Raw genomic sequence first — 26,596 nt, 5'->3', positions numbered from 1 at the left:
GCCCTGTTCAGGTTGCCACCTCTTTGGCTCTGGATTTAAAGACGCGATCTTCAAAACATACCCTTTTATCCTGTTATCCAGTTGTGGGATCCAAGGCTGATGGGACTCTGGGGAGGCACCCCTGGCTTTAAGGAAAAGGCAGATGTTGCGCACCTGGCTGCAACTTCTACCCATCTCTTTCGTTGTTCCATTTTTATTTTTTAATGGTATTATTTTTTATTGAGGTAACAATTGATTTACAACACTGTGATTTAGAGATAGAGGTGCACACCTTTTCAGATGTATGTTACCACATGTACCCTAATCCACCATAATCCCCCACCCCCTTTCCGGAAACCTAAAATCTGTCCTCAGATTTCTATTTACCCAACTCTTAAATCCTGAAGGCTCATTACTGGAATGGACAAGAAGTAGTCTACCCTAGCTTTTTCTCTCCCCGTCTTCTGGGGAGCTGGGGCAGATGGAAGGCCTTACCATCCTTAAAAGCCTTTTTTTAAAAAAAGATTTGTTTTATTTATGCATACAAGAACTGGGGCACAGGCCAGAGGTGTGTGGGGGTGGGGGGCAGTGAGAGGATTCACCAGAGACAGCGTCGGGAGAAAGACAGGCAGTTGGACTGAAATACACTGCTATGGGGAGCAGCGAGCGAGCCAGGAGAGGTCTGCTGCATCATGTAGGTGTTACAGGACAGGGAGAGGGTCAGCCCAAACCCCGCAAACCTGCCTATTCTAAATAGGTTCTGCCATCCGCCGCATCAACACAAAACATATAAGACTTCAATGGGAAGGAACTTTAATAAAACTAGGAAACAATACAGGTAAGGCAAAGAGTCTAGTTTCTAAATGAAGTACCCAAAGTTACCCGTCCCCTCGTGGGTAAAAGTCCATCCAAATGGGATTGGCCCAGAGCAAAGCCCCAAAGCCTGCCACAAGTCTAAAGCATCTTCCAGTGGGGACCCACAGCAAAGGGTCAGAAATAACCAGACAAGCCCGGAAGGAAAAGAGCAAAATCAACATCAAGATAAAAGCTGCCATTGTCACCTCCCCACGGGTCTCACCCACATCTGTGTCACCCAGTCCACGACCAAAAGACAAGCAGTTTCTTTACGTGTCTCTAGGCTCCATGCGCCTCCTCCAGGTCTCCTTCTGGCTCCATCCTGCTTCCTTCCTCAGTCTCTTCTTCTGCTTCTCCTCTTCCTGCTCAGCTCCACCCTCCCTTGGGTGGGGCAGGGAACCTCCCCCTTTCCTGGGGACCACCCTGTTACAATCCCCCCTTGTGGCAGGCTTTGGGGCTTTGCTCTGGGCCAATCCCATTTGGATGGACTTTTACCCACGAGGGGACGGGTAACTTTGGGTACTTCATTTAGAAACTAGACTCTTTGCCTTACCTGTATTGTTTCCTAGTTTTATTAAAGTTCCTTCCCATTGAAGTCTTATATGTTTTGTGTTGATGCGGCGGATGGCAGAACCCATTTAGAATAGGCAGGTTTGCGGGGTTTGGGCTGACCCTCTCCCTGTCCTATAACATAGGTACCTCCCTGTCCAGGGAGGGATCGAACTCTAGCTTCACAGTGCTCTGCCTGATCCCCTGTGCCACCAGGGAGGCTCCCTCCTTAAAAGCCTTTGAATCTCTATGAATCCTGTGACTCACTTAATCTCCCCAGAATGGGGGTTTATCAGGGAATGCCTGCAGATGTCTTTCAGCGTCATCTTTTGTGTATATGTGTGTTCAACAGTTGTAACCTGTGTTGCAATGTAACTGACATAGTTTAATTTGCATTTCCCTAATGACTAGTGCTGTAAAACATCTTTTCATGTCTATTAGCTATTTTTCTAATTTTTTTTTTTTAAAGATTTATTTATTTATTTACACAAGCACTGGGTACAGTCAGAAGCGCAGGAGGGTGAGAGGATTCACCAGAGCCAGAGCGGGGAACAGAATAGGCAGAGTGACGAAATACACTGCTGAGGGGCGCAGTGGGCGCAACAGGAGAGGTCTGTGTGCCATGTGGGCCCCTCACCTGTGGCCGGGGATCGAACCGGCGCTGCAGAGGCTGCGGGCAGCTTCACAGCCCAGCGCTCAACCGCTGTGCCATCAGGGGAGGCCCTATTTTTCTAATTTTTTTTGAGAAATGTTTAGATACTTTGCCTATTCTAAAATTGGGTTGTCTTTTTGCTGTATTGCAATAGTTCTTTATATATTCTGTTCTTATCAAGTATATGATTTCCAATTGCTTTCTTTCATTTTATGGGTTTTTACTTCCTTGATGGTGTCCTTTGAAGCACAAGTTTTTGGTGTTGATAGAGTCTAGTTTAGGTTTTTCTTTTGTTGCTCATGCTTTTGATGTATTTAAGAAATCACTACCTAATCCAAGATACATAAAATTTACACCTAGATTTTTTTTTTAAATTTTCCACAGTGGCAGTATGATAACCAATAAAGTTCATCTGAGGTACAGTTATTGCTAATTATAAAAAAAAGATTTACATCTATGTTTTCTTCTGAGGGTTTTTAAATTTTAACTCTTAGTTGTAAGCCTTTGATCAATTTTGAGTTAATCTTGTATGTTGTGTGAGAATGGCATTCAACTTTATTCCTTAGCATGTGGAAATATCTTAGGGCCATTTGCTGAAAAAGTGGCTTCCTTCCATCCATTAAATTGTCTTAGCTCCTTGTCAAAAATCAATTGACTGTGGATGTGAGGGTTTGTTTCTGGGTGCTCAATTCTATTTCCTTGATCTGTATGTTTATCCTTATACTAGTCCAGCATAGACTGATAAAGTGCTATAATAAATTTTGAGGCCTCCAACTTTATTCTTTTACCAGATTGTTTTGGCTATTTCTGGTCCTTTGTTACTTCCACATGAATTTTCGAGATAGCCTGTAAATTTCTACAAAAAAGGCAGCTGGGATTTTTCATAGGGAAGGTCCTTCATCTGTACATCTGGGATCTGTTTTCATTTTTAAAATAATTATCTTCCAATTCATGAGCATGAGTCATATTTCTTTTTACTTAGGTGTTTCTTAATGTCTTTCAAAGATGTTTGGTAGTTTTGGTGTACAAATGAACTTGTTAAATTTATTACTAAAAATTAAATCGTTTGATGCTGATAAAAATTGTTTTCTTAAATTTTCAAAATTTAAAGTTTTACTTTTAGAAATAGAATTGAATTTTAGGTGTTGATCTTTGGCAACCTTGTGAACTCATTAGATCTATCCTTAAGATTTGCAATATATAAGCTCTTGTCACCCTCCAATCTAGATGCCCTTTCTTCCTTCCTTTTATCTGACTACTCTGTCTAGAATCTTTAGTATAATATTGACTAGTGTGACAAGAATGGGCATCTTTGTTTTGTGCCAGATATTAAAAAGAAAGCTTTTAGTCCTTCATTATTACCTGTGATAGAGGCTATGAGTTTTTCCAAAGATGCCCTTTATCAAGTTGAGGAAGTTCCCCTTTTATTCCTAGGTTGTTTTCTTCTTCTTTTTTTTTTTTTTTTGCTGTTTTCACAAAGGGTTGTGTGTCATATGCTTTCTCTATGTATATTGATATGATTGTGGTTTTTGTCCTTTGTTCTATAAAAATGATTACATTGATTGCTTTCGTATTATAAACAAGCATTGTATTCTTAGGCTAAATCCTACTTGGCCCTGGTGTATAATTGTTTGTATATGTTGCTGTGGTTGCTATTATATTTAATTTTTTCATCTATATTCCCAAGAGGTATTGGTATGTTGTTTGCTTTTATCTTTGTCTGATTTGGGTGTCACAGTATTAATGGTGTAATCACAGACTGAGTTGGCAAGTGTTCCCTTCTATTTTTTTTGAAGACTTTGTGAAGGATTGGTGTTAATTCAATTGTATGGTTGTAGTTTTCAGTGCCAAATTTTCTCCTTAGTGCTATTTTTAAATGATTTTTATCTATTTATTGATGTTTTCTCTCAGATAACACATCACTCTTTTAGCTCCTTAAACATTCTAACTAAATTACAGTCTTGTATAATAAGCCCAATGCCTGGACTTCCTCAGGAAAAGTCACTACTGACTCCCTTTTCCTTCCATGGGCTGTATTTTCTTCTTTTCTTGTTTGAAAATTGGAAAGTTTTAAAGGTTCAACTTTGGAAGTGAGATATTCTCTCCTCTCTGGGTTTTTATTGTTGTTGCTGTTATTTAGTGCCTTTCCAGAACTAATTCTGTAAGACCTGTATTTTTTGTTGTACGGCCACTGGAGTTTCTGCTGTTAGCATAATGGTGAACTAATGATAGAACAGAGATTTTTTTTAATTGCCTGGAACCTGTAAGTCTCCCAGTCTTTGCTAAGGAGCTGTGTTTGTATGATGTGGTCATACTTATACAATTTATGTAACTCTGCTGTGTTTACTTCCAGCTTGTACAGATCTTTCCTAGTCAGAGGTGAAAGCTGAGGAAATTCAGGTCTCCTTGGGGTATGCACACAGCCCTGTGCACGTATGTGTCCTTATAGTGTTAGGAATATTTCAAAACTTCAAAACCGCCTCTATGGCAATCTCAGTTACCATCTTTTCTTTCTAAGCTTTTTGGTCATTTTGGTGTTTGCTCCCACTGGAAGTTGAGATGTTAATTGCTGCTAATTATTTCTGACAGATGAACTGGGGAAAAGGCTGTTTACACTCAGAAACACGTCAAACAAGGGCCTCCCCGGTGGCGCAGCGGTTGAGCGCTGGGTTGCGAAGCTGCCCGCAGCCTCTGCAGCGCCGGTTCGATCCCCGGCTGATCCCCGGCCACTGGAGGAGGGTCCCGCATGGCGCACAGACCTCTCCTGCCGCGCCTGCTGCCCCCCTCAGCAGTGTACTTCGTTCCTTCTGCCTGTTCTGCTCCCTGCTCTGGCTCTCGTGGATTCTCTCACCCTCCTGCGCTTCTGACTGTACCCAGTGCTTGTATAAATAAATAAATAAATCTTTAAAAAAAAGAAAGAAAGAAAGAAACACATCAACACATCAGTGGGCACTGATGTGGATCTGACAGGTCAAATAATGACATTTCACTGGGAATGGGGCATTGTACCTTTTAATAGCTGTGTGGCTATGGTGGGGCTCTTGGTTTCTAAGGCTCTTGTAGAGCTAGGGAAGGGTGGATAAAAATAGGACAAGTTAAAATGTCACAAAACTTGTTGTTATTACTGAGATGCAAATAATTTTCTTTAATTATCTCCTGGACTGTTGCAAGTCTTTGGATAACCTCTAGTTTTTACCAACAATTTCACTGCTTTTATGAAAGAAAGGGTTTTCAAAGGTTCTTAATGTGCTATTCCCACTCATGTTCTTTCATGTGGATTTTGAAAAGAAGTTCTGCTTGCATAAATCTTCAAGCTGTGCAACCAAGTATTCCACTGGACAGGAGTTTATTTTCCTTTACCTTTATGGATCCTTTTGGGAAAACCTCTTTAAAGTATTATGGGACCTCGGGGGCAATGAGAACTTCAGAAGCAGTTAATGACAGCAAATTGAGCTAGACTCTAAGAGAAGAACTGCAAAACCTTTGAGCCCATCCACTCTCAGGATCCTAGGGTCCAAGTCTGCTTGTCCCCAAACAAGTTTGGTAGGCACCAGAAACTTGGATGCTTAAGGCTAGTGTTTCTGGTATGGAAGGACATTTCTCTGTGCCCAAAATATGTTTAAGGAGTGAAACCAGCCATGGAAAGTAGGCCAACCACACATGGGAAAGGAGTTCGCAGGACTCAGTCTTATCACACAAGAAGTTACAAGTTAATTACAGTTTACACAAACTGTACAAGGACATCTCTGAGACTAAGAACCCCTGTGGTGGCTTTGGAAAGTCTCAGTAAGGACATCTTGGTGTCTGGCTAATTATGGAAGCAGCCTCATTTTAGAAGCCCCTCCACCTCCACCCCATGTTTATTTTTTTTTATTTTAATTAATTCAGTTATTTATACAAGAGCTGGGGTGTAGGCCAGAAGTGTGGGGTGTGAGAGGATTCACCAGAGACAGAGTGGGCAGCAGAACAGGCAGATCTACTAAAGTATACTGCTGAGGGGAGCAGTGGGGGAGACAGGAGAGGTCTGCTGTGCCATGTGGGTCAGCTCCCTGGCCAGGAATAGAACTCATGCCAAAGTGGCTGGTGATAGCTTGATAGCTCTGTGACTTAACTCCTGTGCCACCAGAGAGGCCCCCACCCCATGTTTAAAGCACACAAAAACCTCCTTCACAACCATGGATCTCACCCCACAACTTGCATCCTGATTTAGACAACACGTGTAAGAGATGACAGACTAGACTGTGATAGCTGAAATTGTTTCAGTGCTTGACCTAGTTCATCATGGTTTTGAAGGACAATTTGGTTTATACATTGTGCAACCTGCTGGTGTCAGCAAGTGATGCCAACATCTCACCTGTTTTCTTATGATCTAAGGGCTCAGAATGTTTTTTACATTCTTACATTCTTTGGGGAAAAATTAGAGAATATGCAACAGAGAGCCTCTATGACTTATAAAGTCTAAATATTTGCTATCTGAAACTTTACAAAACTCTGCCTACCTCTGGTTAAATGGTTTCAAATAACCCATGACATACTAGGACAGCCAACACCCACAGTAAGATGATAGAACCAAAGGGCACGAAAACACTTGAAATATCATTACTTTACTTAATGCTCCAGGCATTTTAGACATTCATAAAGTCACCTTATTTCAGAAGTCATTTCCTCTTAGGTACAGATTCAGCGTCCACGATCAGAGACAAGGTATCACTGAACTTTCTCTATAATACCCACATACTACAGGGGACCCATTCTGGCACCCTGTCTTCTCTGGTAGAGCTCCCCACCATACCCACAGTGAGGCTGCACCACCCCTACCACCCCTACTTGACAGCCTCAAATGTTCATGTAGCTTCACGCTGCTTGTGGGATCTGTGGATTTATACATTTCCAGCACTACCAGATATTCCAAGTCTGTGATAATCATCCCGAGGCACTAGTGAGACATCACATCAGCACCTGCTCCATTGTATCATACAGACACTGAGGCACTTCATATATTCTGGGTAAAAGAGTTTATAATTACCACAGGAATTAATTGTGAGGGAGAGGTCTTTTCTGTCAATAATTAGTAACCTTAACAGATATTTAGCAGATATTTAAATTCATGTCTGTTTACATTTGTTGTCAAGGCTGCATAAACTGCTGAAGTAAATGAGAGCGTGTTTGAGTTTCCAGCGCTATGAGGAGAAGCAAAGAGAACCCGCTTAGACAACACTGGCTTGCATCATGAATACAGAGGCAACAGCTGGTCATTCTTAAAGGCCCTGTCCTTCCAGAAGGGATTTATTAAAGCCCCAGGGTTTGACTCTTTCAAGGTAAAAATGTTTGTTGTTCTTTCTCAGGCAGCGCTTCCCAGCATCTTGAAGCCTGCTTCATGTCTGAGGTGCCGATTTCACTGGTCAAGGGTGGGAGGAAGAAAGGGAATATGTGGACATCAACATTTTTAAAAACTAATTCCAGCATATAGCCAGTACTGAGAACCTTGGGACTAAAGGTTCTTGAGTCTTGCTAATCTCATCTGTCCTCACTGAAAGTCCTTGAGGTAGTCCCTGGGTCAAGCAATACTCTCTTCCATGAGATAAGAAACTAAGGCACAGAGAGGTTAGCAGGTTCCTCTGACACTGTGCAGCCAAATGACAGCACCAAGATTGGAATGGACATCTCCAAATAAATGACACCTTGTCCCCTAGCGACACGTACACGGACTATACCTATGAAGACTGACTGGGGAGCAAGGTGTGACCATCTGTGCCAAGGACATCATGGAAGGGTATGGAACAGTTCTGAGCTAACCATTTCATCAAAAGAGAAACAAATGGCTAAATACTTATTTGAAACCATGTGAAAAATAAAGTATAACTTTTTTAAGGACTGATTACTTGCACATATATGCTATATTAATTAAGGTTTCTTAGAAATTCCATCAAGACCCACAGACTTCCTGTTTGTGATGCTTTCTGTATTAATTCCTAATTTACTTCTTACCTGTCATTATAAGAGCTGGAAAACTCTTTAATGTCCCTGTTATGTAGGTCCAAAAAAGCACTACACATCTGCATTTGCACGTGACCACATGATACAAACCTCTGTGCCTCCCCCATCATTAGCCCACTATGCTTGCCAGGTACCCAGTACCCTCTCCTGGGTGTTCATCTGCCCATGATTTGCTTAGAAGTCCAAAACACTAACCCATCAGCTGCACTGGGCCTCCAGAATTGACTTTTACCACTATTTTATTTCACTCAGGATGCAAACTTCACTATTCACATTCTGGGTAACTACCAAGACTTATTTTGCAAAAACAAATGCCCTGCAATCTCACCTAGTCGTCCCTTCCTCCATTTCACATGACATAATGCCTTCACATTCTACACCCACTGCTGCATCTGTGAAATAATTTTATCATGATTCCCTTCTCCACTGTAAGCTCCCACATCACATCCTGGATGAGGAGGCATAGCCTTTTCCTTTTAAAAAAGTCTCCCTGACTGCAGAACTGTTTCTTGAGCCAAGTAGAATCAAATAATGAAGCACTCGCAGGGACAAAGGGAGACATAGCATGTCCTGGGGAGGAAGATGCCTTTCCACGGACTGCTGTGGTTCCAAGCACACTCTAAAAAAGGTCCTGCTCCTCAGTTCACACTGTAAAAGGCATCTTGTTCTTCCCACTGCAACTTATGTGGCCTCCTGAAGACTATGTAATATTCATCGGTGCTAAGTGGGTACTACACCTAACAGGACATATTTATTGACTTACAAGATGCAGTGTGGAGCTCTGAAACGATTTTTTTCCCACTTGGAGACATACACTTACTTATTCAGAGCCCCTCCCTCATTTCAAGAGGCACACGCACAGCAAATCTCCTTGGAATAGAATCTGCCTCTCCAGCTCCTGCAGAAGGGGCTTGGAAAGCAAGGAGAACAAAAAGAGGCAATACTATCTGTGCCCGGGGCAGTGCCACCTGGGGGTGGGGAGACTCTATCCTCCTGCCCCCTAGAGGGGTTTTCACAAAAATTAAAATTTAAAAAAAAAAAGTGAAGAAAAGGGAACTTTGCAAAAGTGCATGTAGAATTCTGGTTAAAACAAAGATAACTCAGGCATCATATTTCAAAGACCCACCACCCTTAAGTATGAAGTAAAGCAAGACACTGTGTTTTTTCTCGCTCATGCTTATTTGATGCTTACGAGTTTGCCACTTGGTTTCTAAAACATGCAGAGAGCAGCGTTTGTGGTTTAGGTGTCCAGGCCATACCAACCCTGACAGCTGACTCACCAAAGACTATCAGGAACAGAAGGAACCCCCTTCACTGCCACGCAGCCCACAGCACAGACCAAAAACTAGTGGTGCATGCTTGTCCGGAATTTCATGGTGCAGTGCCATGGAGGGGGATGAGTAGGGGCCACCCAGGCAACCTCCAGAATGCTCTGACATCCAACGCACGTCCCAGAACAGAAGGGTTGCAGCTGGGCGGAGAGGTAAGGCACTAAGGCTGCAGCAGGTGGGAAGACACCAACCAAAGGTCCAAAGCTACAACCCCGGGAGGAGAGGCGCTGTTCACGACGCTGCCTTAGGATAAAAATCAGATTTTTTAAAGGATAAGAACATAAAATAATCAAATTCCCGGTTTTTTGCCCTCCAAAGGATACTTTGCTTTCCCCTCAGAGAAATCTGCCTCAGTTCTCAAATTGGAACAGCAGCGTAGAGGGCTCCAGAGCAAGCACTCGTTGGGGAAGTCACCTTCTTTCCCCACGCTCTCTCTTCCATCATGTCTTTGCAAGTCGCCTTTCCTTTTTCCTGTTTCGGCTTGAGGATAAGCATTCCAGACATTTCACCTTCCCCTGGAGTAGGACCAAATACTTCTTCTGAGGCAGCTCTGAGCACCCCCTGGGTCACAGCTTGATGAACGCAGCGGGCAGGGTGGGCTGCTGCTCGGTGTCTGGGGGCGGGAAGACACTGGATATGGCTATGTCCACGATGCCCTGGCACAGCTCTGGGTAAAGCTTCCTGGAAAGTGTTCAGACATATCACTGAGGATGGTGATCAAAGTTTTCAGGATCTGCCCTAGAAATTCCATCTATGAACACATTTCTAAAACTGGTTTCTACTGGATATATACAAACACCACAGAAGGCACTGCATGAGGAAGAAGCATCCCCTAAACAAATATTTCTGGGGCCACCCTGGTGGTGCAGCGAGTTGAGCACAGCACTGTGAAGCTGTCCCCTGTCTCTGCAGTGCAGGTTCGATTCCTGGCTGGCCAGGGAGATTCCCACATGGTGCAGCAGACCTTTCCTGTCTCGCCCACTGCTCCCCTCAGCAGTGTATTTTGGTCCATCTGCCTTTTCTGCTCCCCGCTCTGTCTCTGGTGAATCCTTTCACCCTCCCGTGCCTCTGGCCTGTACCCCAGCTCTTGTATAAAAATAAATAAATCTTTAAAACAAACAAACAAACAAAAAAAACCCAACAAATATTTCTGGAAGGTCTTGCAGGTAAACAGGCACCTCCTGCTCTGGCTGGCATGGAAGAACAAATAATTTCACTGGAGTCTGTCTGTGATGAGTATGTGTGGAGGAGAAGCACTCAGCATGGTTGGGGGCTTTAGGAACGACCACCACGAGTGACAGCTAAGCGAAGGCCTGGAGAATGAATGAAGCCTCACAGAATGGATGACAGGGTAGAAGTGAGGATGAGAAGGAAGAGACAGTCACAGGTGAGTTGGGGGTGGAGAGAAGAGGGGTAGCACAAATGGAAGGAGGGGCAGATGCCAAGAAGCAAGACCTCAGAGCATCTGGGAAGTGCCTCAATGCAGTGTGGGGCTGGAGACAAGGTCGGGTCAGGCCATACAGGACCCGCGGTGATTTTAAGATCATGAAATTGAATAAGGTCACATGCAGAGAAAGTAGCGGATAGAGAACATCCAAGTGAGGCCCTGGCTCAGGCAGAGGAGGAATGGGAGGTCAATCTCGCCCATTCTTCCTTAGTCACGTCTTCCCAGTACAGAGTGTGCCAAACCACCACCCAGTCTCAGCCAGGGTGTGGTCAGCTGCCAGGAATGGTCTGAGAGGTCTGGGCAGGTAAGAACAGGGGAAGTCACTGGCCATGGCAACAAGGACTTGGGAACTTCAAAGAACAGTGTCTACGGGGCAGTCAGGATGGAAGCCAGTTTGGAAAGAGCCAGACATGGTTGGGAACGGAGGAAGAGGAGATGGCTTGTGCAGACCTGCTTCCCAGGAGTCCGGCTGCGAGGGGAGGAAGGTGAGGGCAAGGTCCCTGGAGAAGGATGTGACATCACATTTGGAGTTGCTATGGACACAATGCTGGTGGCACCGCACAGTACAGAAGGAAGAGGGCGACACTGAAAATGAGATCCAGGAGAAGACGAGGGAAGGCAGGACAGGGAAGGCTTAGAGCACAATGGCAGGATGAGCCTTTGACAGGGGGAGAGGAGAAAGGCGGGACAGGAGAGAGTGGGCATACCATGGTGGAGCTTCCTTCCGACCTCCTCACCAAACATTACCCACCAAGGGGGATCTTGTACATCCTATACTTTATGAAAGAGCTGTCTTGGTCTGTGACCTGTATTTGTCTAGTCTCTGTCTGGTCCGGCTTCTCTCCACTAAGGGCAGGGCTTATGTCTCCCAGGCTTATGTCTCCCAGGGTTACCTAATGAGTACTTGTTAGTTGCAGGCATGGACAAATGAGACACAATCGCACCTGTCATAGCCGTCAAGCAAGTGGCAAAGGCATGGCTCCTAATGAAAGAAGTGCTATGTGTCACTACTGCCTCTTTCAGGTACATGACTTTCTCCTAGAGCTTGAGAAATCACTCCACTTTCCCCAAGATGTGGACATGGGGAACCATGAAAGATCTTGACATCAGGAAGATGGGTCTTAGAGCTAATATTGTGACAGGATTAAGTCTGAATAACTTTCCCTTACATATAAGGTACCTACAGTGCAGTCTCAACTTACTTTTCATCTTCATCTTCCCGTCCCCCATGGCACTAAGACCACGCTGCAGCCAGGCTTCTCCTTGAAGGGAGGTTCTATTCACCAATGTACCACCCCCCAGATGAGCCAGCACAGAGCAAGACCCCACTGGTCTGTGTTCCCATTCTGAAGGCTCTTCCCTAATCCCCTTGGTGCATGTGAGTCTCTTCTCCTACAGTCCAGCTCCATCCAGCCCCACGATGTCTACGATGCCTCTCAGGTTGCTTCTTGTCTGGGAGCCCCTGAATGTCTCAGTCGTCACTGTCTCCCCCACCATAGGACCCTGCTCACTCAGCTCATCAGTCATTTGTTTTGTTGAAACTCACGGCATCTACCACTCAAATCCAACATAAGTGAGGAATGGGAAAGGAAACGACGCAGTGAAGTGCCCTGTGTGCCAATGTACCCCCCAAAGGACCCCAATCACTGCAGCAGCTCCGCACAGAAGGCAAAGGGTTGTGCTTAACACCTGGTCGAGGAAGCCCTCCACCTCGCCATGCTGGGCTATTTCACCTGCGAAACCAACCTCCCACCTGTTTAAACACAAAGGCACTGGGGCTTACTGAGCACAAGCAGGGGCGCCGTTGACCTCAATGAGCCAGACCTTCAGCTCCTCGTCCACCATGAAGTCGAAGCCGAAGAGCTGGAAGCTCTGGTAAGGGAGGTGCTTGGTGCTGATGGCGGGCTCCACGCTCAAGAGGCAGCTTCTGTGGGCCAGAGGGGAGAGCACTCTGAGAACAGCAGTGGCTGAGAAGGAGCACAAGGGATGGGCTTGGATGATCTTATATAAAATCTGTTCAGAAAAATCAGGTTTGACTTAAGTTTTTTCCTAAATTTATTACCAATTAATCATTCAAGGTCATGCCCAAGCAATTTGTTAGAAACCTCCACAACCAATCATGTTCTTACAAGTAGAGGCAGCTTTCCCTGTCAGCAATGAGTCACTATGGCCTCTATAAATGTGGATCTGTCCAAGAGAAAGGCTGCCACCACATGTTTGTAATAAATAAAACATTTCCAGGTATTTTTGTCATATAAAAGAACAACTTGTCTTTGGTAAAGAGCAGATTTGAAAAAAAAAATGTTGGTCTTGTTCATTTCTTTGCACTAGCTCCAATTCTAACGCCAACTTATTATTAAATGATTTAAGATATATATTATATGTATATACACACACATTACAGAGCAACCAAATATTGAAATAGAGACTAGAATTACTAACATCAACTACTGTTTGAAAAAATTGGAGGATTTTAGTAAAATGGAAAAAAGTTGAAAGTGAATCTCAAGGGGCCTCCCTGGTGACGCAAGGGGTTAGGTTGTAGCACTATGAAGCTATCCCCAGCCACTGCAGCATGAGTTCAATCCCTGGCCAGGGAGCTACCCACATGGCACAGCAGACTCTCCTGTCTCTCCCACTGCTCCCCTCAGCAGTGTATTTCAGTCAATCTGCCTGTTCTGCTCCCCACTCTGTCTCTGGTGAATCCTCTCACCACCACCCCCCGACCTCTGCCTACACCCCAGTTCTTGGATTCATAAATAAAAATAAATCTTTTATTAAAAAAGACTCTAAAATTATTAGACTCTATGTCCTTCTACATAGGTGTGTTGTTAGAAGGAAAGAGATACAGGGAACTGGCTTCCACATAATTAACTTTAAGATGATTAGTAGTTTTGGACTCATGAAGTCTGCACTCTATGAAAGTTTAAATTCATGATTTTAGAGAAGGGCTGAGCATTCTATGAACATGGAGTCAGGGCATTGCTCCCCAAACCTCCTTCCACCATTCCCTTCTTCCGTGTCAACTTCCTTTTCTTTCTCCCCCAAAAGGAAATTACATCTATAGATATAATTAAATATTTAACAATAATTTTGGACAGTCATGTAAGAACCAATTGGATAAGTTTCTTCTCCCATCCATCCTTAGCCTGCATGAGAAACCCCTCTATCACATGTGTTTCCATATCTTAGTTTCTATTCTGAGACAATATTTAACTTTTGTTTTACTTGAAATATCCTTTATTATAATTAAGAAAAGCTTTAAAATTTAATAGATTATCATGGTAAAAACAAACCCAACAATACTAACCAATAAAAAGTGAAAGAAACATTACATTCTGACTAAAAAAAAACCAAAAGCCAGAACCAAATCAAAACTAAATATTATTTTTTACCTCCTGGAAGCTCAAGATTAATAATTTACTGTAAAAGATTTCTTTTTTCATCATCAGAGACATTACACGTATTTCTTTTTTCAGTTGGAGTGGGAAGTTAGGGGGAGGCTAGTTGGGTTGGGAGGGAAACATGAGTGCTGTGAGGTGCATTTATAGCACCAAAGGAGCTGCACTTTCTAAACTGCACAGAACAAAGAAGAGGGGGATGGTATAGCAAATATCCAAAAAATCTTCTGCCTGAAATAGGATTCTTTCTTTAGCATTTTTAATTTATCTGGTGTCAGAATTCTATCCAACTATCATTCCCAAAGAAATAAGGCCCTGAGTCCTATAATTATTCTGCTAGACTCGAGGTGAGAATACATCAAGAAAAAGTCTCAGTCACCAGGACAGAGTGGTAATGACAGGGCAGATAGATCAAAAGATGGGAGATCCTAGGGGCAGATCCTCATATTAATGGCCACCTGACTTATAACATTATAAGACCCAGCAAAATGCAGTGTGGAAAGAAAGGGCACTCTTATGCACAAATGGTCCTAAGTCAGTGGGCTAGCCTTGTGGAAAACATGAAATTTGACATAAAACAATTCAGATTATAGGTTTAAAATATAAGAGATAAACCCCAGATAACCATCAACTATAGACAGGACAAATCATGGAATATTCACACAATGGAATATTCACAGCAGTAAAAAAGGATGCATTACTATGTACAACAACAGAGATGAAATCAGATACAATGCTGAGATAAGGTGAACATAAAATAAGAAATATAATTCCATTTCCATAAAGTTTAAGAATAAGCAAAAGAAATCTATGGTAGTAAAAAGAAGCGTGGTTACCTTTGGAAATATATATATGTATATATTTTGAGAAAGTTCAAAGTCTTCTGGGATTCCATAAATGTTTTATATTCGGATTTGCAATATGATTAGGTGAAAGTAGGCATAATTAAAAAGTCACTATGCTGTGCACTTAAGATTTGTGGACTTTACCATATCCAAGTTTCACCTCAATTTAAAAAAAAACCTCTACTGGGCCTCCCTGGTGGCTCAAGGGGTAAAGCATAGCACTATGAAGCAATCCGCAGCCTCTGCAGCACAAGTTCGATCCCTGGCTGGCCAGGGAGCAACCCACATGGTGCAGCAGACCTCTCCTATCTTGCCCGCTGCTCTCCTCAGCAGTGTTTTTCAGTAGATCTGCCTGTTCTGCTCCCCACTCTGTCTCTGGTGAATCATCTCACCACCCCACCCCTCACACCTCTGGCCTGTACCCCAGCTCTTGTATGCATAAATAAATAAATTTTAAAAAAAAACCTCTACTGGACTTAATAAAATATGATAAATGCATAGATAACACCAAAAAATTATTTCCAGGCTTATTAAGAAACAGTATCAAGAGAAAAAAACCAAGGAAATAGAAAGAGACCTATAAATTAAGAGTTGGCAAGCTTTTTCTACAAAGGGCCAAACAGTAATTGTTAGAGGTTTTGTAGACTACATACAGTCTCTGCTGCATATTCTTTAATTTTTCAAAACCTTTTAAAATAAAAATCAAAGGAGAAATGTGAGACACAGAGAAAAGGAATAATCTCCATGTAATTAGAGACCCAGACAGAAAAGATAATAGTTGAAAAGACAACGGACAAGAACATTCCAAAACAAATAAAAAAATATTAAGCCACAGAAGCATTATAAAGCCTATGCAGGAATAAATACAAAGAAAACCACACAAATTTCACAGTAAAATTTATAAAATGAATCTCAGAAAAAGGAAAAAAGAGCAATACTAAGATTTCAGCTGACTTAACAGTAAAGATGGAAGTCAGAAGATAATGGCATGCTGGGCCTCCCCGGTGGCGCAGCGGTTGAGCGCTGGGGTTGCGAAGCTGCCCGCGGCCTCTGTGGTGCCGGTTCGATCCCCGGCTGCTCCCCAGCCACCGGAGGAGGGTCCCACATGGCTGGCAGACCTCTCCTGCCGCCCGCTGCTCCCCTCAGCAGCGTACTTCAGTCCTTCTGCCTGTTCTGCTCCCCGCTCTGGCCCTGGTGAATTCTCTCACCCTCCTGTGCTTCTGACTGTACCCCAGTGCTTGTATAAATAAATTAAATAATAAATTAAAAAAAAAAAGATAATGGCATGCTACCTTCAAAGTGCTAAAAAAATTAACTGCTGATCAAGATGTTTGTTTCTAGAGCAATGTCCTTAAAAATAAAGGTAAGTATACTAACAAATAAACACTAAGAAAATTCATCTCTAGAAGACCTAACTTAAAAAGCACTAAAATTAGTTTTTTAAGACTAAGGAAAATGATCCTAGATAAAAGCAAGAAAATGCAGGCAAAAAGTAAAGCAACATGTAGAGTTAACATGTATGGATAAATCTAAATGATTATTAATGACACATAAAAATAAAAAATAAAAGTGCTTTGTGAGTTTAAAATATACATAATCACTCACAATCTAATGCCTTTAAACCCCTCTGTGAGTCTTCCCCATCTTCCCCTCCAGAGTTAACCTCTACTCTGAATTTTGCATTTAATCATTTTTTGTTCTTTTCTATATCTTTACCATATATGCACATTCCTCTAACTAATGTACTATTTTGTTTTAGTTGCTTTTCCATTATATGAATATAGTATGCCTGCATACATCTTCTTATATGCAGTTTATATTTTTTGCTTGACATTATGTTTGTGTAATTCCATGAAAACATCATTCAGGAATAATCGAAATAAAGACATTAATTGGAAAACAAAGGATTTATTACCAGCAGAATTCCTCTAAAAGAAATGCTAGAGTGCAAAGGGGAGTGACAAACCTGGAACTTTAGAACTAAAGGAAGAGCAAAAAAAAAAAAAGGTAAACATCTGAGTAAATATAAAATAATATTTTAATTTAAATATTTAATATTTAAAATTATTTGAAGAGTGTTTCTAATAGACAGCATATAGTTTGGTCTTTTTTAAAAATCTAATCTGACTAGCAAACATATATTTTATGACTGTTGATGGCAAAAATTTTATACTATTATGTGGTAGAGATTTCAATGTGTGTAGAGTAACAGAGGAGACAAGTGAACTGAAGAAGATGGTAAGGTTTCTGCATCTTATTTGAGGGATAAATCAATAATTCCGAGGAGACTATAAAGCATTAGGCTTGTACATTATAATCCCCAGAGTGACTACTAAAAAAGTATAAAGATATGCTGTTAAAATTAAACAGAAAAATTAAATGGAACTCTAAAATATTTCAAATAATTCAAAAGAAGGCAGAAGAGGGAGGAAAAAAACGAAAACAAACTATCGGGAACAAATAGAAAATAAATAATAAAATACTAGCTATAAATCTAACCAAATTAATAATTATATTTCATTGAAATGGTTTAAATACACCAGTGGATATACAGAAATTATCATATTGGATTAAAAATAAAACAAAACAAAACCCAACTATATGGTATCTATAAGAAACCCACATTGCAGAATAAAATAGAAGTGAAGGGGTGGAAAGAGACATACCATGCAAACACTGATCAAAAGAAAGTAGAGTGTATATCAGACAACAGACTTCAAAATAAGAAATAATACCAGAGACAAAGATAGAAATTACATGACAATTGGTCAGTTCCCCAAGAAGAGAGAACAATTCTAAATGTATATGTACCTATCTTGAAAATATAGGAAGCAAAAAAGACAAAACCATAACTGGAAACCAATGCATTTCCTTTCACAATGGAAGGAATAGGTAGAACTAAGAATTGGCAAGGACTTCAATAGCAAAATGCAACTCAACTCAAACAGCACTACCAGCCACCCTCACCTGACACTTACAGATCCCTCTGCCCAACTGCAGCAGGGTAACATGAACATAAATGTTCACTAAGATGGACCATATTCTGGGCCATTAAACAAACTTAAATAAAATTTAAAAACATGAGACCATACAAACCACATTCTCTGACCATAATGGAATAAAAGTAGAAATCAGAAACAGAAAGGAATGTGGAACAATCTCCAAATATTTGAAAAGTAAGCAAAAATTTCTAAATAACACACGAGTTGAAGATGGCTTCAGCAAGAGAAACCAGAAAACATTTAATAAAATAAAAGCACAACATAGCAAAATCTGGGGCATGCAATCAGTGAGCACATGAAGGGAAACTGCTAACATTAAATGCTTATACTTTTAAAAAATAAGAGCTTTCAAATCGATGATCTAACCTTTCACTTTAAGGAAAGTAGAATAAGAAGCAAATTAAATCCCCTAACGTGGAAAGACAGAAATAAAGAACCTAAGTCAGAGAAATCAAAAACAAAAAGATAGAGAAAACCAACAGTCAAAAGTTGACTGTTTTTGAAAGGATTAATAACACTGATAATGTCTGGTCAACCTGTCCAAGTAAAGAGAGAAGGCATAAATCAGCAATGTCAGGAATGAAAAAAGTGATATCATTACAGATTTTATTGATATTAAAAGGAAAATAATAAGATATTATAAATAATTTTGTCTTTAAACTAGACAAATGAAACAATTTCTTGAAATGTACAAACTCCCAGAGCTCCTTCAAGACACATACAACCAAAAAAGATACAATAAAGTTACCTTATAATATGTTTGATTTGTAGTAAGATACTACTTTCCAGGGTAATGTTCAAAGCACTTGTTAGGTATTGATTGAACTCCTCAAAGAACATTTCGTTCCCTTCTTCATACTTCCCATAGTTTTTTGAGTACTCCTTTTGAATGCAGTGATTGGTCAAATGGCAGGTCTTGTCTTGGAAATTATCAACATGGTATGGTTCTGAGGCAGTCCGAAGTACACCCTCTCTATAGAGGTAGATATTATATTGATGATCCACCAAGACCCAGCTCCTACAAGTCAATAAAACACTGCTTTATTCAACTCACCCAAGGTTTCACCATATTATATATATCATTCGCACACCTTGACTCTTTTGAGAGGAATCAGAGGATGGAGGTAGGTTCTAAAGTTGCAGGAGGACTGAAAGCTGACCACAGCTATGGAACTAAAGCATTCAGAGTTGCGGAGGGGTAAGCACAAAGAGGGAGGGAAGCACAATGGACTATGGCTGATTTGATGGCGGGTACACTATGGTGATGATACCTAATGTGGGGTGGGGATCATAATGGTAGCCCAATTTAAAAAATAATAAATACATTTATAAAAATAAGGTTACAGGATGCAAGTTATGACACTTAGCAAGATATGGGTTATACCTCTAATGAGGCAAACAAAATACTTCACCACAAATGACAAGAAGACTTCGATCTATTAAAAAGAGAGCATTTTGTAGAGATCTGGATGGGTTAAGGTTAATCTATGGACACTTTGTTGCTCCTCTAGTAATTTTAAAAAGATTATTCCTCCTGAAGCTGATCTGACATAAGATTGGTGTTCAAGGGCCTCCCTGGTGGCGCAGTGGGTTTGAGTGCAGCGCTATGAAGCTATCCACAGCCTTTGCAGTGCAGGTTCAATTCCCAGCCCGCCAGGGAGATACCCACATGGCGCGGCAGACCTCTCCAGTCTCACCCGCTGCTCCCCTCAGCAGTGTATTTCAGTCAGTCTGCCTGTTCTGTTCCCCACTCTGTCTCTGGTGAATCCTCACACCCCCCACACCTCTGGCCTGTACACCATTTCTTTATCCGCAGCCACTGCAGCACGAGTTCAATTCCCGGCCAGGGAGGTGATCCACATGGTGCAGCAGACCTCTCCTGTCTTGCCAGCTGCTCCCCTCAGCAGTGTGTTTCAGTCAATCTGCCTCTTTTTCTCCTGCTCTGGTGAATTCTCTCACCCTTCCACACCTCTGGCCTGTACCCCAGTTCTTGTATAAATAAATAAATCTTTAAAAAAAAAGTTCATGAAATCCTTAAAAAGTGGGACACAAATAATTAAGTGAAGACTTATTATTTGAAAGGGGGAAGGTGTTGTGTCATCTGTTGTATCTGAATTATGTGTTCTATGTACATCTCTCAGTTTCTTTCATGAGCAAGTACTGTCTGTACTATCTATATATTTCTCTTTGGTTCCATCAGTTATGTTCATTAAAAGAATACTAAGAAAATTCATAATTTTAATAACATTTTCTAGAAAGCAAAAAGAAATGTTAAAAGAAAAATAGAAAATGAGGTACAGAAGCTCAGTTCCATTCAGCAGCACTCAATTTTGGTAACATTAAATACAAAAACTTTCTTACATTCCATGTGACCCCTCTCATCACACACCACTGCAATTTTTTCAGATGGGTAAAACAAAACCTCCAGACACAAATGCATTACCGAATGTCAAACTTGCGATGACCTGGCTCCAGAAGCAGAGGGTGCTCAAGGTATTTCTGGATCACGTGCACCTGGCCCTGGTTGTCTATAAAATCCAGAAGCTCTGTAGCCTCCGAGGAGATGAGAATGCCTTCACCTGACAGGGCAAAATCAAAACAGAATTAGTCCAGGTTATCCCAAGAGAAAAAGCTCTCTAGAAAGCCAGAAAGAAAATACTAACTATAGGAAAAATTGACAAGAGGCTTTTATTAGCCTTCTTACTCTTCTCTTTCTTCCCCACTTCTCTCTGCCAATTGCTCAAACCGCCCCTCTTTCCACAAGCGCATCAGGGTACTAACTCTTTTTCCCTATAGGACTATGAACACTATCTCAGCAGGCTTCAACCATGAAATTTCATATTCACAGACTTTCAAAGTGTCTAGCAGCCTAAATAAGTGCCACCCCACTACTAAGCCACTGGCTACCACCATGAAGACTGTATATTGCTTATGGCCAATAAACCCACATCTAACCCCGTATCTTACAGAATATCAAGAAGGTCAGGACATAAAGATGAATGTGGAAATACATTCCTCGTAACACTATAATATTAAAAAATGGGATACATTCAAAGTGCCCATCAACATTAAGTAAATGATACAATAGCCTTCTGAATGGCTTTATTGAAATACATTGTGCATGCCATAAAATCAAGTTTTTATTATATTCCAAGGTTTTGCAACCATCACTATAATGTAATTTATAGCATTTCATTAACGCCCAAAAGAATCCATCCCCATCAGATGTCATTCTTTATTCACTCTTCACACTAACCCCTAACAATCACTAATTTACATTCTTTCTGTATGGATTTGCCTATACTAGATGTTTTATATAAATGGAATCATATGGTATGTAGCCTTTTTTGTGTATGGCTTCTTTCATTTAACATGTTTTCAAGGTTCATCTATGTTGTACCTTGCGGTACATTTCTTCATTTCTTTCATGACTAAATTATATTCCATTACATGGATATACCACATTTTTTTCATTCATTCAATGATTGACAGGTTGTTTAAGCTCTGTTTGCTCTTATAAATAATGTGGGACACAAATATTATGTGAGAGGAGACAGAGTGGGAAGCAGAACAGGAGGATTGACTGAAATACACTGCTGAGGGGAGGAGTGGGTGAGACAGGAGAGGTCTGTTGCGCCAAGTGCGTTAGCTCCCTGGCTGGGGATTGAACTCTTGCTGCAGTGGCTGCTGATAGCTTCATAGTGCTGAGACTTAATCCCTTGCACCACCAAGGAGGCCTAATCTTGTGATTTAGACTTGCATTTCCATAATACTAATGATGTTGAGCATGAGCTTACTGACTATATATCTTCTTTAGAGAAATGTCTACTTCTATTCTCTGCTAATTTCTTAAGTGGGTTGTTTGTTATTTTATTGTTAATTTGGTTTTTTTTTTGTTTTTTTAAAAAAGATTTTATTTATTTATGCATACAAAAGCTGGGGTACAGGCCAGAGATGCGGGGAGTGAGAGGATTCAGAGTGGGGAGACAGAGTGGGGACCAGAACAGGCAGATCGACTGAAATAGACTTCTGAGGGGAGCAGCAGGCGAGTGAGGAGAAGTCTGCTGCTCCATGTGGGTTGCTCCCTGGCTGGCTGGTGATCGAATTCACGCTGCAGAGGCTGTGGATTGCTTCATAGTGCAGTGCTTAACCCCTTGTACCACCAGGGAGGTCCTTATTGTTAATTTGTAAGAGCTCTTTATATCTGGGTGCCTTCTAAGGTCAATGGCTTACAACATCTTCTCCCATTCAGAACAGCTCACTCTCACATATTGCCCTCTTAAAGCCACAACTACCTTCCTCCCACCACCACTCTCCTGATCCCTGGCAACCACCAATCTTCTCCATTTCTTAAATTTTGTAATTTCAAAGTATTATGTAAAGAGAATTATACAGTATGTGGTCTTTGGAAATTGCTTTTTCATTCATCCTTACTTCCCTGAGGATTCATCCAAGCTGTTGCATTTACCAGTAGTTCCTTCCCTTTTATTGCTGAGTAGTACACTCCATGGTATCAATACACCAGTTTGTTAAACCATACACCAGTTAAAGGTCATCTGGGTTGTTTCCAGTTTTGAGCTATTATGAATATAGTTGCTATGAGCAGTTATGTGCAGGTTTAATCTAGGGTGTGTGTGCCTTGCCACATGAATTTTAGAATAAGCTTGGTGTAAACAAAAATCTTGCAGGCTCTTGATAGTAATCACATTAAAGATACAGACCAATTTGGGGTGAATCAGCATCTTTTTATTTTTTTATTTTTTTTTATTTTTTTAAGAGGCATGTATTTTTATTTATTTATGATTTTTATTTATTTGTTTGTTTGTTTTGCTTATACATGCACTGGGCACAGTCAGAAGCGCAGGAGGGTGAAAGAATTCACCAGAGCCAGAGCGGGGAGCAGAGCAGACAGAAGGACCGAAGTACACTGCTGAGGGGAGCAGCGGGCGGCAGGAGAGGTCTGCGTGCCATGTGGGACCCTCCTCTGGTGGCCGGGGAGCAGCCGGGGATCGAACCGGCGCCGCAGAGGCCGCGGGCAGCTTCGCAACCCAGTGCTCAACCGCTGCGCCACCGGGGAAGCCCCGAATCAGCATCTTTAGTATGCTGATTCTTGCAATGCATGGACATGATTTGTCTGTCCATTTATTTAGTTCATCTTTGATGTTTTTTCAGTTACTTTGTAATTTTTAGCATCTAGATCCTGTACATACATGTCTTGCTAAGTTTATACATAAGCATCTCATTTTCTTTGGTGTGAATATAAATGTACCATGGTCTTAGTTTTAGTTCCCACATGCTCATCACTAGTATACAGGAATGAAACTGATTTTTGTGTGTTGATCTCATCTCTTGGACCTTGCTGAACTCATCTTTCAGTTTTAGGACTTTCCATCTATGCTTTAGATTTACAGTTCATAGTATTTGGGTCTCATACTTTCAGTACAGATTAATTTAATACTGCATCTATCCTAAAAGCCAACCCCCTTTTCATCTACCCCATTTTTGTCACTTGTACCATTTGGTTAGCCTCTTTAAAAAGAAATTGCAAATCATTTCGGAAAAGCTCCCTTCTCTTCGTGTGAACATGACTCATACTTTTTCAGCCCCCTTAGGAACCACACTCAAATTTCTTAGTACCTCTTTATTGCCACCTGCTAATTCTTTACTATAGACCTTAGTCTCTCTTTTGCTATAGCACCTTGCATACTACTTTGAGAATAATCATCTTAAAACATCACTCTTCTACTAATACTCTGAAACTATTTCAATCACTAGTGACACCTTGCTCTCCAAAATCTGGTCACATTCCCTCTCATCCAACCTTACTTTTCTTCTTATGTTATTTCCTTATTAATGATTTCTTACAGAAAGTTAATATATCTAATAATACTGGTTGGTGGGTAACATTAGTGTGAAGGAGATACTTTTTATAAAGTTTAAGAAATTATTATTCAGAAAACATAGCATTAAAGGGAAATGGAAAAGTTATCCACAGTCTTATTTCCTAATGTATATTTTCCCTCCATGTTACCTTTCTTTGCATAGGAGTTCAATCATGGTGAACTCACTTCTTTATCCTTTTTCACTTTATGCTGCCAATATTTCCACTGTTTCTACATTAACTTCACAATTATGTTAGTGGCTGAAAAAAAGTACACATTTGTGGATGTAAAAAAAAGTACACATTTGTTTACTGATTGCTGGACAATACGACTGTTTTTAAATAATATTGTGCTATGACTGGTAACATAGTAGTAAGTTTGCAGTAGATCACCCTAATTTCCTTTTGAAATACTTCCCTGGACTAAATTTTCAGGAATGAGATTAGTGGGCCAAAGAACATGAACACATTATGGCTCCTACACTGTTATTCTATCACTTTTTCAAAGGGCTGTGCATTACCACTAAGTGGGAGAGCTCACAACAAACTTCAGCAACAGTGTCACTAAGGGTAACTTTATTTTGTAGATATAAAATGATACGTAAAAGTCTCCATTGACTTTATAAGTTCTGGATACTAGAATAGCATGTTTCCATGTCTTTGTTATTGCATTCCTTTATATCCTCCTTAACTAAAGGGGAGAAATGATGAAGGAACTTTGGACTCTTCAAGGAGCTTCAAGGTCACAGTCTTTCTTGTTCTCTGGTCCCATCTCAACTTTTAGCTTATCTGGAAACAGATGCATCATCAACTTGTTGACTAGACTGTCAGTCCATGAGAGCAAGAGATCTTGTCTGTTTTATGTAACTCTCTTCATCCAAACATTCACGACTACTTCTAATCATCCATTCATTTACTCAGTAAATGCTGAACCTTTGTTGGAGTGCAGGGTGTTCTTATATCCCCAAGAGACAGGGTTGAGCACGGCAGTAACAAGGTCTAACCATGCTTTAACAGGATCTCTGTCTACTATATTGTGTGCAAACTCTGGAATGGTCAAGAATAGGACAGAGAGCAATGCTCCAGGTAAGGGATAAAGGAGACTCACATCCAAAATGAGCAATGGATGTAAATGGGCTTCACACTGAGTATACAACATACCCAACATATACTGAATATTTACTTAGCAAGGATAAAAGCCATTGATTCAGCCTATAGGTTTCAGTAGTTCTTAAACCAAAAAACACACACCAATTTTCTCAACTCCTAAGACAAAATTTCTTCTTCACTTGGCATTTTATTCCCTCTTTACCTCTCCCTGCTGCTGAGCATCAATCTATGTCTTGTTTTGGTGAGGGTCCAGAGACCATCCAGGTGGGATCAAGACCATAACTTGACAGGTCCTTCCACCAAAGGCCCTGTCTCACTCCTGGTTCTAACTTTAGTTAAAGCTCCATGTAAGCTGTCCTTGCAGTGGCCATTCTGATTATAGCCCAAATCTAGGAGGAGCCCGGAATCCTGTGAATGTCTATTTTCTCTTCTAGTTCCCTCACTATTAGAACCAAGCTCGGGGACAGTTCTTGAGGTGCAGTCATAAAAGGGGAAAGTAGGTGAGGTACCTGGCTCATGGCAAGAGTCCAATTCTCCCACTTTCAGGAGATTCCAGGTGATGCCCTCCTGCCTCATGGTTGGTGGAAAAGAAGGTGAGGTCCACTGGACCGGGGATAGAAATGAATACCAATGGCCAGATGGTCTTCCAAGGCAATAAAAGAAGAAGTAAGTTCAAAATTGAATGGTTGCTGAAAGAGCATATGATGGTAGTTACAGAGAGAGACTGTGTTTATGTGTTCATTACATTGGGAGCTACCTATATTTTAAACCTGAGATATCATAAATCTCATCCCTTCTGTGTATTCCTTCAACATACATTTATTAAGTGCCTATGGGGAAGAAAACAGAAATGAACAAAAAAGAAAGTCTGTGTTTAGGTGGAGCTTACAGGGTGAAGGGGAGAGGAACAGATAAACAAACATGTAATATGGTGCTAGGAAAAAATTAGTGCAATGGAGGTAAATAAAGCAGAGTAAAGGATAGAAAGCAAAGGGCAGAGAGGTTCTTTTAGATTAGAAAAGCCTTCTCTTTGAGTTGAGAGAAATAGAAAATAATCCACACAAATGCACTGCAGATACAGAGACAGACTTCAGAGCATTTGTGGGTCAGCAGGCATCGTGGCTCCAGTACGGTGAGCAAGGTTAAGAATAGGAGATGAGATCAGAGCTATGGGAAATGTCAAATGGTGCAGGCTACCATTAGGAATCTGGAGTGTATTCTAATTGCATTGGGAAGCCAGCTGGTGAGTCTTAAGCAGGGAATAACATGATCAAATTTATGCTTTTAAAACATCTCTGTCTAAGAACGGGAGAACTGGCTGTGAGCAGGTACTGCAATTACATAGACTGGAGAAACTAGAGCGCTGTTTTCAAGAGAAATTATGGAAATGGCAAGAAAAAGACTTAGAATATATTCTGAAGGTAGAGTTAGCAAGACTTGCTGCTATATTAGGAGTAGATTGTAAAGAAAAGAGCAGTCAAGGATAAATCCCAGGTCTGAGGCTACAGAGACTGGGTAAGGAGTGGGATCACGTACTGAATGGGGAG

The 26,596-nt window shown here is 41.1% G+C and overlaps 1 protein-coding gene across 1 annotated transcript in view; it reads right to left on the bottom strand.

The window, feature by feature from the left end:
- Positions 1 to 9,929: 9,929 nt before the first annotated feature.
- The window catches only part of TTL (tubulin tyrosine ligase), a gene marked incomplete at both ends in the record, with an annotated part of 33,262 nt that continues 16,595 nt past the window's right edge, over positions 9,930 to 26,596 (bottom strand). Inside the window, 4 exons of the mRNA XM_084235768.1 lie at positions 9,930 to 10,044; positions 12,594 to 12,737; positions 18,807 to 19,076; positions 20,502 to 20,637. Coding sequence (XP_084091894.1) covers positions 9,930 to 10,044; positions 12,594 to 12,737; positions 18,807 to 19,076; positions 20,502 to 20,637 — 665 coding nt within the window. The remainder of the gene's footprint in view (positions 10,045 to 12,593; positions 12,738 to 18,806; positions 19,077 to 20,501; positions 20,638 to 26,596) is intronic.

This window comes from Talpa europaea, assembly GCF_964194135.1.
Source record: "Talpa europaea genome assembly, chromosome: 6".
Classification (NCBI taxonomy): Eukaryota; Metazoa; Chordata; class Mammalia; order Eulipotyphla; family Talpidae; genus Talpa; species Talpa europaea.
The sequence above is the reverse complement of the archived record's forward strand: the minus strand, read 5'-3'. Positions and strand labels throughout refer to the sequence as shown.